At 34.1% G+C, this 14,449-nt stretch overlaps 1 protein-coding gene across 1 annotated transcript; it reads right to left on the reverse strand.

Annotated features, from left to right (window-relative positions):
- Positions 1-5,904: 5,904 nt before the first annotated feature.
- LOC116188787 (S-protein homolog 5-like) lies at positions 5,905-6,270 on the reverse strand. The gene has a single exon (XM_031518258.1). The coding sequence runs from the start codon at positions 6,268-6,270 to the stop codon at positions 5,905-5,907; it is 366 nt and encodes a 121-aa protein (XP_031374118.1).
- Between the last annotated feature and the right edge of the window lie 8,179 nt (positions 6,271-14,449).

Raw genomic sequence — 14,449 nt, forward strand, 5'->3', positions numbered from 1 at the left:
CTTAGTCTTGTGGTTTGTTTGCTTCAGATCCTCAGCTTTCGGATCAAAGCTGAACGCTCAGTTTTGAGAACCCGAGCTAACATATTACACTTACTTGGACATGGGCTAGACTAGAGGTTTGACCCTCTGCGCCTTTGAACATCTCGAGTAGTCCTGAATAAGCTTAATTTCCAGGCCTTTTACTTTGTCCCTCAAATTCAAACTCTTCGGAGCCACTTCTGCCTCGACTCGCTTATCATCATCTTGGCTTCTCCCTATGCCACTGCTATGTGGAGTCCCCTTGGAAATCCATTTGTCGATAGATCATGGCTGGTCAAGCCGTCAAGCCTTGCTTTCCCGTGAAAGACGAGGCAAAGTAGATGGCCTGATATTTTCTTGAATGACTAACTTTGCACAAGCTAAGCAAAGCTTGTGGTCTTCCTGAAGCTTGCATACGTGCCTCGTAACCTCCTCAATAACTTCTAAACATAGGCCCTCATTCGGCTTCCGCTTAGAGAGAATTGATTGTAAGTCGACCGAACCCGCTAGGATAGATGCGATAGCTAAAAAAGGATCGGTGTCGACTTTAATTGGCTTCTTCCCCACCGTAAGGATGCCTTGATCCATCTTATCTTGAATTATGTTCCTTAGGATGACGTAATCCTTGATACTATGCCTCCAAGAGTAGTGGAATCGGCAAAAATCTTGATTGCGGGTCTCTTCCGCTGATGGGTGCTTGTGACTAGGCCCGAACTTAACTAAGCCTGACTTAACAAGGAAATCAAAGATCTCATGAGTCCTTGAAACATCAAAAGTGTAATAATTTACCATGGACTTGGTTACCTCATTTCCTGTCAGCTTCTTCTTTCAAAAGCCTCTCATAACTAGAGGTCTTAGAAGCCAAATCGAAAAAGTGTTGAAATCTCATGCCCTCGAACTTCTTCTTTAACTCGAACTCAAGCCCATTGATGCATAACTTAATAAATTGATCTTCGGGAAGATAGGTTATGTATCTTTTCTTTGCGATCCTGAAATGGGAGATATAATCCTTGACTCTCTCGCCCGGTCCTTGCACGAACCTTGCCAAGTCGACCGATGTAATCTTAGGTTGAGTCCTAAAGAATTGTGCATGGAATTTGGCCTCCATCTCTTGCCAATCTCTAACCAAATCAGCCGATAGGTTTGTGAACCAATTAAAGGCTATTCCAGTCAAGGAATTAATAAACAAACACAACTTCAAATAATCATTAATGGCGACAACGTTGCATTGGCTCGAATACCGAGCTATATACTCTATGGAAGATTGCCCATCTTCTCTTGAGAAGAATTGACTAAAGTCAAGCATCTTAATGCCTCTCAGGAACTCATGAACTTGATCAATCCAATCGAGATACGGCTTGCGGTAGAGCAGCCTATAGACTCATCGTAAGGCCGGCCCACACATCTCTTGAACCATTTGTTGGAGGTCATTCCTATTGATTTGAGGCTACTAGACATTAAGGCTTTGTTTGGTTTCAAAATTTTTTTTAACTCTACTCCACTCAACTCTACTTATCTTTGATTCGACAACACAATTATTACTTTTCCTTTTTTCTTCAATCTTCTTAACTATTCAATTTAATTTTTAATATTAAGAATGTGTTTGGTACTAGAGTTGAGTTTTGATTTTAATTGGTTTATAATGATTGTGTTGTTGAATTATGAGAAAAAGTATGGAAAAAACAATGAATAGTTTAGATAAAATAATGATTAAGTAATTGTTGTGTTGTTGAATTGTGAAAAAAATAATAAATAATTGAGAGAATTTAGTATTCAAAATTGAATTGAATGGTTAAAAAAATTTAAAAATGAGAAAAGTAATAATTGTGTTGTTGAATTGAAGATAAGTTGAGTTTAGTTGAGTCAAAAAAAATTTCTAAATCCAAACACACTCTAAATTCTCTCAACTATTTATTACTTTTTCCACAATTAGTTAATACAATCATTACTTTATCTCAACTATTTACTACTTTTTCACACTTTTTCTCATAATTCAACTACACAATCATTACAAATCAATTAAAACTAAAACTTAACTCAACTCAACTCTAAAATCAAACACATTCTAAGAGGGCATGCCCTTGGGGCAGCTGAACATTGGCCCCTGCGGGCTAAGTTGGTGTGGTGCCAGTCGAGGCTGAGCTACAACCGAAGGCTGAGCCTGGACTGAAGGCTGAGTTTGCTGCACGGGCTGAATTACTATATAAGGCGCCGTGCTCGACGCAATCTGAGTAGAGGAAGGCAAATCGTGCTGAGTCGAGTATGTATAAGGGTCGGTTACATGAGGCACTTTTTCGAGTGTTGATTGTTGTACGTTTGACTCGACACCTTGCTGTTGTTGTAGAAAAGACACATTCGGCGCCGATGGTTGGCATGAAACTTGCGGCGCCAAAGGTAACATCGATGTAGAAGCCATACTAGGCTCAGCTGTAATGATAGCTGACGCTGTGGGCATGCTAGACATCTCGCTAGTCAGTCCATACAACTCATAGTATGGATGGGCACCAAACCGTGGTCGGATGAGCATTGAAGCTCAAAACTCCTTGGCTAGAAGGAGGCAACATCTCTTGACACTTATTCTTGAGCAATCCTGAGTCCTTGATGCCCGTCTCCTCAACAGTTTTTCAGCGATCAACTTCTTGGGATTGTCTCTGATCTAGAATATCAAACTTACCATCCATTCGCTGTGACAAAGTGTTGATTCGATCGTCTAATTTTCCCATTATTCTTTACATCAATTTAGAGATTTCGACCCTGAGACCAATAAGGCCGAGACTTACTTCTTTCTTATCCTCCTCTCGCAAACGTCTTGCTTCTTCCTCTCGCAAACGTCTTTCTTCCTCTTCTTGAGCCAAAGCCACTTGCGAACCAGTCACCATCTTGATAACTTTAGCACTTCTTAGGTAGAATGGGGGTCCACTAAGCATGCCAAAAAGCTATTCACGTCCAATCACACGACCACCTAATTGGCAACACGATGGAAACATCCAAGCGTTCTAGGAAGCGGTTCTAAGTATATCCAGTGTCACTAGTCGGCCATACTAAAACAAAGTGTGTAGGCCTTGGAAGTCTGCGGGAGTGCTTGGCTATTAGGTTTAGATCTTCAATATTAGAGTGCGCCTTAAACGATTCACGGTCCGAGAATATGACCATTTAGGATTCTCCACCAATTTCTATGCACGAACACGAACATCGGTCCAAAAATGATCAAGTAGCTATGTAGCCAGCCCAACCAATATTCGGCCAGCACTCAGCCTCAAAAAGCCGAGGACGAGCTCACCTGAACCTTGAGTAAACTTCGGCAAGTGGTGCCGAAGGATGATAAAATCCCTTCTTGATGCCCGGAAGCTCCAAAGATGATGATAATTTTGATTCATGGGGAATCAGGTGAAGGATAAATGAATGGGAATTGAAAGGGTGTGGGAAAGTAAAGTGCAATAAGCTGAAGTGCAGTAATGACAAAGTGCAGTAAAGTAAAATGCGATAAATGAAAGATAGAATGAAAAGTGCGGATTTGATTGATTGATATGCGGAACCTAACAATGAACAAGACAATACGTATGTATAGGCGATACAATGAAACCCTAGAAAATCTATCGGAGTCGGATACGCCACAATATACAATATCAAGATAATATCCAAATAGGAAATTGATCCCTGACAAATCTAAATTTCCTAAAGATAAGATATAAAATAAAATTGGAGAAATATCCGATTTCTTTGACTTCCTAAAATCAAAGATAGCATGAGATAAGACGAGAGTATTACTTCCTTGATCTTCAAGTATATCGGCTGCCAAGGAAAAGTAAATCCTCCGCCGCCGCTGATGAAGAAGTGCACGCCCATACAAATGCATATATGAGTATATGTCTTCATATTGGGCTGCTATAAAAAAATCAAATCTTTCATTAACTGATCAGAATGCTTCGCCCATGCATGTAGTCTTACGTGATCGGGCCTCCTCTTAGCCAGGCTTTTCTCCTAAAAACATGGGCTCGGCTTCCTTTATTCGTACCTTAAACTAACCCGATCCATGCAATGATAATCGCGGCCCGCTCGTCAAACTTGGACCAATACGTCCATATATTTTAAGAGATATTAATTTTTCAAGGCATATATTTTCATTTGGTCATTAGCCGAAACGATGTATTAATTGGATGCTATTTTTTTTATGTCCTTTACTTTGTTATTTTCTAGAGGCGCAAAATGTGTAATATTAATTTTCGTATAATATAGCTAATTTAGTGTACACTAATTACTTGCAATTGAGATTCACAAATTTAATTTAATTTAATATTTCAAAACTGAAAAAAAAATTGTGATCAAAATGAATAAAAAAGAAAAAGAAAAGCCTGACCATATGAGTACAATGGTATAAATCCATTATTTGAAAAAACGTGAACTTATTTCTTATCCATTATTTGAAAAAACGTGAACTTATTTCTTGCATTTATATTACTTATACTGGAGCATTCCTTAGTGGTGTAACTTTCCGTTTACAAAAAAACCACATAACGAAATAATTGTAATGAATAACTATCTTCAAATTTGACATATGAATAACTGATGGTAATTTAACATATAAACTCTCTGAAATATGAATAAATGATGGTAATATAACATATAAAACTACCCTATTTTCTCTGTACACACTCTCTCTCTTTTTTATCTGTACGCCTATTTTTTCTACCCACTGCCCTTCTTTCTTTTATTTATACTTCTCTCTCCACAACCTTGACTTTCTCCCTTTTTTTTATTTTCCCTTTCTTTTTGTTTTTTTTAGGTGACCTTTTTTTTTTTTAATCTTACATTTTCCCTCAATATATTTAATCAATAATTCAATTTCATTATTAAATTGATACAACAAAAATCCTCTTTATTTGATTTATCTAAAATTATTTAAAAGTAAATTTGAATTTTTTTAGTATACTTTTTTTTCATTTGTAAATTTCTCATACGTAGCACAACATATGACACCGTAGGCAAATCCTACATCGACAAACACGAGAGGAATGCTAGGTATATGCGTGAAAATTTGAATTTCTTTTACGTGCTAATAATATGAAAATCTGAAATTTTGAAAATAAAATTCTTAGTAATTAACTGAAAAATTATCACAAAATGAGGGTTTATCCTACACTTATGTGGAAGGCCCTTGTTACCCAAACGAAAAAATACAGTGAGAATAGGCCGAACTATTATATATATAGATTGTTTCCTTAATTATATATTTGTTCCAATTAGGGGAATTTGACTTGTTTTTACAATAAGAGAATATTCACAATCATCCTCATTTACTTTTATGTACTACCCTCCCAGGCGAGCCGCTCCGTGCCGCTCCGTGCTGCTCCTCCATGCATTGCTCCCACCCTCCCCAAAGCCAAAGGAGTCTCGGATCTGCTGCTCCTCCGTGCTTCCTTCTTCCACTCACCGAGCTCAAGTCATTGCTATTCCTTAGTCCCTCTCTTTCCTCAATGAGCTGTTGCTCCATGCTGCTTCCCTAGTTCCTCCCATCACCTAGCAGATCAGCCTTTTTTCTTTTTAATTAATTTTGTTATCTGGTCGGGCAAGGTATTACCCTCCCCTGCACAGGACATGACATGCGTAGGCGAGGCCGACCCGTGCTAAGGCACAAGCTAGATTGGGTCTGAGGCCTCGGGGGGGCATTTAGATATACCGAACCTGACTTGGCTGGGCCTATTGCCATTCCTACCTATAATTTACCTCGTCTGTATAATTATCAGATTCACAACCACTCTCAAAATGCAATTTGTTCATAATGAAAACATAGAGTAATAGAATATTAATCATGAATAGATATACATTATATTATTGTTGTAGAATCATCATTTGCATAAATTTATCCTCATGTATAAATATTGTGCTTTAATTATCCCAAGGAATAATGATGTCCGGAGTCGGCTTATCCTGCTGAAAACCCATTACACCAACTTCCCTCACAAGCCATAAGCAGTGGTGTGGGCACCGGTTGAGATCTCGTTTTGCATAGTAGATGTCAAAAGTAACGCCTCCGCCCTGCCAGCGAATGCCACAGAAGAAAAGAGTGGTGGCCCAGAAATTCACCTTAAACTTAAATTTGTAGTTTTGGTAGACACCGATAATGTGGATTCCAAGATCGTCATCTTTCGACTTGCAGTGAATGTTGAAACTTGCATCGCCAGGCAGTGAGTTATTTACCTCAACCATCACCTTGGTGCCCAAGTTGTCATCACCCTGGGAATCGGCTATCATGGTTGTCACCAGTAATAACATAAAAGCTGGCAAAAGGGAATGTAAAGAATTTTTCTTGACAAGACTCATTTTTACCTTCTCCTCAAATTTTTCTTATCTTTCTTCTTGTTCTTGATGTATGCACATATGAAGTAATCTTCCACTGTTCATATTCACTATATTTTGGACCATCGTGACTTGGACTGAGTTACAAGTACCTTCTTAGGATTGCATAATAAAGTCATTTCTTAATGGTTCCTATCCCGAAGAAAGTTTGCACATAAAAAATTATATTCTGGTATACTCGTTGGCTTTTTTTGGTATATTTGTTGAGAGAGATTGTCCTACACTAAAATATTAAAGAGAAATCCACGGACTTATAAGATATTGGATATCACAACCTACTGGCTTGAACTTTTGGATTGAACATAGACCCGATAAAATTTTACATGATATCAGAGCAGGTTACGCCTTTAGGCGTATATATGGACTTACACCACGCCATATTTAGTTTTGAGTCATGGAATGCATTGTCCATACATAAAAAATTCTTCAGTAATCATGTTTTTAACGTGACAGAAAATACTATCATATTACAACAAGTGGAGTAATGAGTGTAGACAACGAGTAATTCTCATAATTATTCTTAATTTTAGTATCATGTTGATTTTATTTTACCACGTCACTACGAGAGGATCATTTAAGATTTTCTCATTTAACATGACACATGAAACAGCGTTCAAGACCAACGCTTACTCTTTTTTTTGCCCCCATAATCTATTCATACTTGGGCATTCCGCCAATTGCCCACATGATACTGCGGGCAAGAAAGATCATCTACTAATAAAATCGAAACTAAAAGTTTATAAACGATAAATGATAGCCTACATTTTTCTAATAAGAACATAATAAGAAAGTTTATAGATAGGCTTTTCCGACTTGTACAATAAAAAAATCATTATATATGCCATATGATACAAAATTTTTACATATAGACCTTGTAATAAAGCTATTTAATCAATTCATATCGGCCAATCTCTCATTTAGCATTCTTTGCCCTCTTCAGCTTTTAAGTAGTCTTCTTTCGATTTGTTCTTGTACAACTATCAACGTCTACCAGTTCTTATTAGATTGAATTATTTTATTATATTTTTTATTATATTTAAACACAGTATATCCTTTTACATGCACCAACAGAATTTTATAGTAGACATTTATACGAAATCTATAATTTTAGTTCACAACTCTTTGAATGCCTAGCGGAAAAAAACTTAAAACTATTTTATCATAATTTTTTTCAGTTACAAAGGGGAGCTCGTGGAGTTAGTACAATGAAATAGAAACTCTAATGGCTAATGAAGCGATATGAGTAGTCTCACTGAATATCAAATCTAGAACCTTTTGGTTGCCATGTGAGAGCGTGCGCTATTGTGCTACTCTTTCTTTTTACTCTTGTATCATATTTAATCTTATTTGCAAGCCTGCACTACTGTGCTACACCTTCTTTTTACTCTTGTATCATATTTAATCTTATTTTCATTGCTCCATGTATATATATTTTTGGTTATAAGAGAAGTCCAAAAACTAGTATAATGAAAGAGAAATCATAAATAACTAATAAATGGACATGGTAGTCCCACTAGTTATCAAACCTGTGATCTTTAGGTCAACAGGTAAGGCCGTGCACGCCACTATGCAACACCCTCTTTTGATTCATTGCTCCATATTATTTACTGTCATGTTGGGACATGCTAAATGTACCCCAAAAAAATCTTTTTATTTAGAGTCTGAAATTATTATTACTGGTATATCTGCAATTTGAAAACGTACAGAGTAAATGTAATAAAAAAAAATTTAACCGACCATTTGCATGGTCCTTTCCATACTATTCCATTCTTTTGATGTCTATCGAATATGACCCTATAATAATAGTTGTATCAGTTCACTCTCCAAACCGGATTTCTTCAACATGGACATATTTCTAATTCGTGCTGGACAACAGTTCTGCTATATCTTGCTTTTTTGTAAATTTCTTTTGATTTCTCTTTTGAAAGGGGGTGTGGTGCTATGATAAGCACATTCATCGTATTTGATTCTTATGAATGGGGCTTTCCATGTCAATTTATTGAACTTTTCCTTTCTCCTCACTCACTTATAATGTAAAAAAAATATATATATATATTTTTTCTCCTTTATTGTTAAAACGTCTTTTGTCTTTTTCTTTTATTGTTAAAACTTCTTTTGTTTGTTTCTCTTTTAATCAAAAGCGAAAATCAAATTGTTGGTTTATCTCATTACTAAGCTGAAAATGAGGCATGCCTCACACGAAATTAGACATGAAGGTAGAAAAGAAGGTACAAATGTTACTCCGACTCGGTACGTTACTTTTGAGTGGAACACGAGAGTTTCACCTAGTCAATAACTACGTATACGTCCAAAATGATGACAACATCAAGCTCAGTGTGGCCCCGCGTTCTCAGCATGTTTGACTCAGAGTATCGGGCTGAAAGGGATCGCCTTATTCAGTCATAATCACAACATTTTGTTAATATTTTTGCGTGATTAATAAGTACTAAATGCATTTCTTACGCATACCATTGATCGATTTCTTATGTTTGTCGGTGTGAAGGAAGTTAATGAGTTAGTCCACGCTCGACCACATAGTTAATAATAAATCATATATAAAAGGTAAAAAATTACAAAAAAAAATATTTTTGTCTATTCTAATTATGTAATTATGTAAATAATATATTTAGTAAGCTATATCGAATTACTTATTTGGACTTAATTATAACAATTTTTTTATCTACTTAATATACCTTTTAATTATGATAAATCATATATAAATGGTTAAAGTTACAAAAAAAATATAATAGTTTATGCATATATTTATGTTCCAAATATGTATATCAAAGGAGAATCCATGCTACACACGGAATTTAATCAAACTTTTATTTAGAAACTGTGGTAAGCTATTTAAAGAAAATACATTTCTAAAATATTTTTAATACCTTTGTGCCACTTTTTTTGTACTATGAATATTTTTTAATAGATTTTTCGGCCACTTTTTTAATCGATAAAAAAATAATCTTCAATTAAAATAAATTCAATAATATTAACAAATAACAAAAAATAAAAAGGACAAATAATAGGGAACTGGCGTGTATGGAGAGAGAGAGTGCAGAGAGGAGAGAGGAGAGAATAATGGGTAGTAGTTATTTTCTATTTAAAAATGATATGTGAATTTTTTGATTTAACCCTAACTTTTTTCATATCTAATGATTCTTAATTTAAAATACTACTAGTGTATACTTTTTTAGAATTTACAACAATAACAAAACATTTTGATTAACAATCCTAATATATATTAGCGTAATTTTAAATAGTGTAGTGACAATTTTCTTATTTAAAGTGTATTAAATATTTATTTAATTGTTAATGTTTTGCAAATTCACTAAGTGCATCGATACAAACTTGATCTAGTATATTTCCTTTTTGGAAACAATATTTTCCAAATTCCACTTTCAATTATTAATTTTTTATATGACCCGATTTTAATTTTTTGAAATTTTTTTATATAGGTCACTAAATATTTTATGTAATGTGCATTGTGTATTCATTTGACGATTAATATAATTCAAAGATATTTATATTACTTGAGATAGCATAATTCAAAATCCTTATTTTCACAAGTAAAGTGTTATATTTAATATTCTTCTAAATTTATATAATTAGTTTGTTATGATAATTTATATTGCTTAGTTATTTATTTTTTAGTTTCAATTATAATTTTATTTATTTTCATAGTTGTTTATTACATCATTTATCGTTTTGGATGATATTTTAACCATAAGTGGTGCATCATCGCATATATTTAGTTCCTATATACAAATTTTATTTCATTTTTATCCGAAATTCTTCTTTTCTAGTGTGGCTTCTCATCATTTATATATTGGGTAAATTGCACCATACGACATGATATTTTGAATATTTTCATCAGATAGCATATATTATGACATTTTACCAAATCGCACGATAGTTTAAAAAAATTTCACCATATAGCACATATTGTAATATTTCACCAGATTGCACGATATTCTAAAAATTTTTCACCAAATAGCACGACGCTAATTTTTTCATCAAATGCTTGACGGAAAACTAACATGGCCAACGATTTCGGCCTACCAGTGCACAGCTGGACATTTTGTTAGTCCCATTCCCTTTTACCCCTTTGACACGTATGATATGTGGTGAAAGTTTTCAAAATATCGTGCTGTACAGTGAAATTTATCTAAAAAAACAAAGAAACCTTCGGGAACAACAGGGAAAGGAACGACCACCTATCTCCGCCTCCGATCGGCGCCGCCTTGGACTCTAATGACCTTCTCTCTCCCTCGACTGCTTCTCCTTGTCCCGATGTACTCCTCGCTTAGTTGAAACACATCCAGTCACCTGCCTCTAACCGAACCTATATCTTCCTCTTGTTTTATCTCGACTTTGACCGCTACCATCGTCTTTGCGACCTCCTATCCTCTCTACCATCAACAACATCGTCATCTCCAAGTCACTCCCGATGAGTTTCTTCTTCGATAGCCTTGATCGTGTTCCCGATCTCCTGTGTTTGGAGTGAAGGAGGAAGATACAAGTAGCTTAGTGGTGTTGTTGCTCTTGTCGACGAAGAAACTCATTGGGAGTAAGGTGGTGAAGGCGGTGTTGCTGATGATGGAGGCGACATGAGGTTGCGAAGACGATGGTGACTGTCGAAGTCGAGATAAAGAAGAGGAAGGTATGGGTTCAGTTGGAGATAGCGGCTAGATGTGTTTCAATGGGGGGAGGAAGAAAGTCGTCAGAGTTCATCGGGAGGCGGATAAAGGTGGTCGTCTCCTTAACTGTTGCTGCTCTTCCTTTCTTCTTCTCCCTATCATTCCCAAGAAGATAAATTTTACCGTACAGTATGATAAAAATGTTCACATGTAGCACATAGCAGAGGGTGAGAAGGGAATGGGGCCCACAAAAGTTGTGCATGGGTGTGCCAAAAGCGTGGGCGACTTCACCCTTTCATCAAGCATTCGACGGAAAATTAAGATTGCGCTACGTTGTAAAAGCTTTTTAAAATGTTGTGTGATCTCGTAAAAATATTACGATATGTGCCGTATGATAAAAATTTTCGACACATCTTCTTGTATTGTTTAATTTACCCTTATATACTTACTCAATTGAAATGTTTATTAGAAATTATTTAATATTAATTTTCATATTTATTTGTTCTATCAAGTATGAATATGTCATTTATAATATATGTTTTTTGGGTGGATTTGATAATATAATTTTTAGAATTACATTTATAAACCATATATATTATTAAGAGGATTTCATGTTATAATATAAATATTTTTAAACTTATTTATATAACCCTATTTAATGTGAAGTGCAGTTAATTTTATTATGTATAGATTATGCCATGGCTATTATTAGGAGAAGAAAAGTTACACCAACTAACTCCTTGCTCTATTTTGTAATATAGATATTATTACATAATCTTAAATATTATATTTCTTTTTATTAAATTTTGATTCTCATTTCAGCTGACTATAAATACTTGTTTTATAATGCTCAAGTTCTTTAACAAGCAACAATCTGTAAGTTCTCGAATGGAGGCCGTTTCTCCTTTTTCTTGTTTTTTTTTTCTTTTTTTTTTGTTGATGAGTTTCACAAGGAGATTTTCTTCACTATGTTCGAAACTCACTAATTTGGCTCCATATTCAAGTGGCGAGGATCCAACCGGCCCTGTAGGTGCTCCTCCATACGACATGACTTCTTAGTTACATAAAAACAATTTATACAAGAGAAGATCTACTTTCTTTTTCTTTTTTTTTCATTAGGAGCTTTGGATCAACAACCTAAATTTTCATTAAGATTTTTTTAGATTATCAATGACCAAAATGAGATGATATAGTATGAAAAAAGTTAGATATTAATTATGTTTGATTAAGATATGGATAACTATATTAACTTTATGTTGAGTTGTTGCGCTACTATTTAATTTGATATCAAGAATAAAAAATACTTATTTAATATTTAACCATTTCACAAATATTGTTCTTATTATAATGTGATATTACACAAACATATTGAAATATAGATATTTAATATTTTTAATCTAATGATTATTATGTTGTCTTGGATATTGTATAGTTTTGGAAAATTTTATTTTGCATTAAACATCCATAGACCACATAACAAAATGAAATCTCGCGAAGCCATGTCATTATTCACAAGCCCTCTTGCAAAGGCACACGCCAGTTTAATTATGTAAATACACGTAAAGATATCCAATGATATTCAACATGCTATACCCTTATGGCATAGGATAAGAACCAATAAGTAAAGTAAATCTTCTAAAATTGAAACTCTAATTAGCAAATTTTGTCCATTTAAATACAAGCATTTATTTCATTCTCAAATTGATAAATACATTCATGGTGAGCATGAGTTCTTATCCTATGCCGTTATGGCATAGGATAGAAAAATCCTACATGTAAGTATATATATCATATGCATATACGTCGTAAATTATATTTTGATATGCAACATATATATACTTTGGTGGGACAACTATATCTTATATATATATATATATGTATATATATATGCAAACGCAATATAAAATATTGTAATGCCCTCATTTAACTATATTATATTGTATATAATCTAAATATTTTCATTGTATATACTCCATTGGCCTTATGTCATATTTTATTCCCTTATCTATGTAATCTATATATTTACTACATAATTAAATATTAAAATTAAGGAACAAGAATAGAAAATTTTCTTTAATGTAAATGATGACGTAGCATCGCGAGACAAATGAGCAAATGAGGGCATCAATAACTATATGACTTTCTAGTTCAATTTTGTTTTAGTATTTACTTTGATATTAAGAATGTAAAAAAATACTATTTTAGTATTTAACTATTTCAAAAATAATTATCTCATTATCATGTGATATTACAAGAATATATTGAAATATAGATGTTTAATACTTTTAATCTAATGATTATTTTGTTTCCATAAATATTGATAGTTTTGGGAAATTTTATTTTGCGCTAGACATCCATATGTTAAGAAATCAAGGTTTGCTGCTTATGAAGTTAATGAGACACAAATTCCTAATATACACTTTCCAATAAACATGAATATATATAGATGTTATTTATTATGGCTTTTTGTGATGTATAATTATATATATATATATATATATATATACGAGTAAAAATTACAAAGTTTTTTGAGTAGGTCTTATTTTCCTTAGATAATTGCTTAGATCGTATTTTCCTTTTGTCAATTTGAATATATACTTTCCCATTGTTTTGCTTTACTAAAATATTATTTCAAATTATGTGATTCCAATTCGGAATTTTGAAATCCCGTGTGAGGTTAGCAGAGGGGCAACCAACCTCTATTTAACTTATTTATTATCACTTTGACGAATGAAATTATTAAATGCAATACTCTCGAATACAAAATATATTATGTGAACGTAATATGATTACTATCAATACAATATTATAATATGATTCTTTTTTATTTTCAATGAACAATTTTCTACATATAATATTTATTTACAAACAAGGTATGCAATTGTGATGGGAGAGACTGTGAGGCTGCACATAGCTATTTTTGCAAGAAGAAACCGGTCAAGGCCAGTGTGCAGCTTCATCGAAGGAGGCACAGACGGAGCGAAGGAGAAGTCACAAAGTAGGATTATCCATTAATCAGATTAACCCCCAAAATATGAATAGAATAAAAACAATCTGACTCCGGCATTCCGTGCTTTGATTCGACTTGTGAAGTTCCATTAAAGAGTTCATTTCGGTATCAATTTTTATTTTTGTGCTTTCGTTCAACTTGAAAAATTCTGTTCGGTTTCGGTTCAACTGGACTAAACCAGTTTCACTTTCTCCCTACATCCGTCCCTCCGACTCCGTGCTAGGCCCTCGGCTTTGCACTTCCACCACATATGGCCCTCAATCACTAGTAACCAGGTTTGTATGAGGTCCACTATCTGATCCATTATGCTTCATTTTTCTCTTCCTGTCTGTGGTTTCATTTGATAGTCATAATACGGGATAGACGCGATTTGATTATTAGGTGAATCTGTAGAGAGGAAAACAAGAGAATTTGTATGGCTCCGTTT

The sequence above is a fragment of the Punica granatum genome, chromosome 8 (genome assembly GCF_007655135.1).
Source record: "Punica granatum isolate Tunisia-2019 chromosome 8, ASM765513v2, whole genome shotgun sequence".
Lineage (NCBI taxonomy): Eukaryota > Viridiplantae > Streptophyta > Magnoliopsida > Myrtales > Lythraceae > Punica > Punica granatum.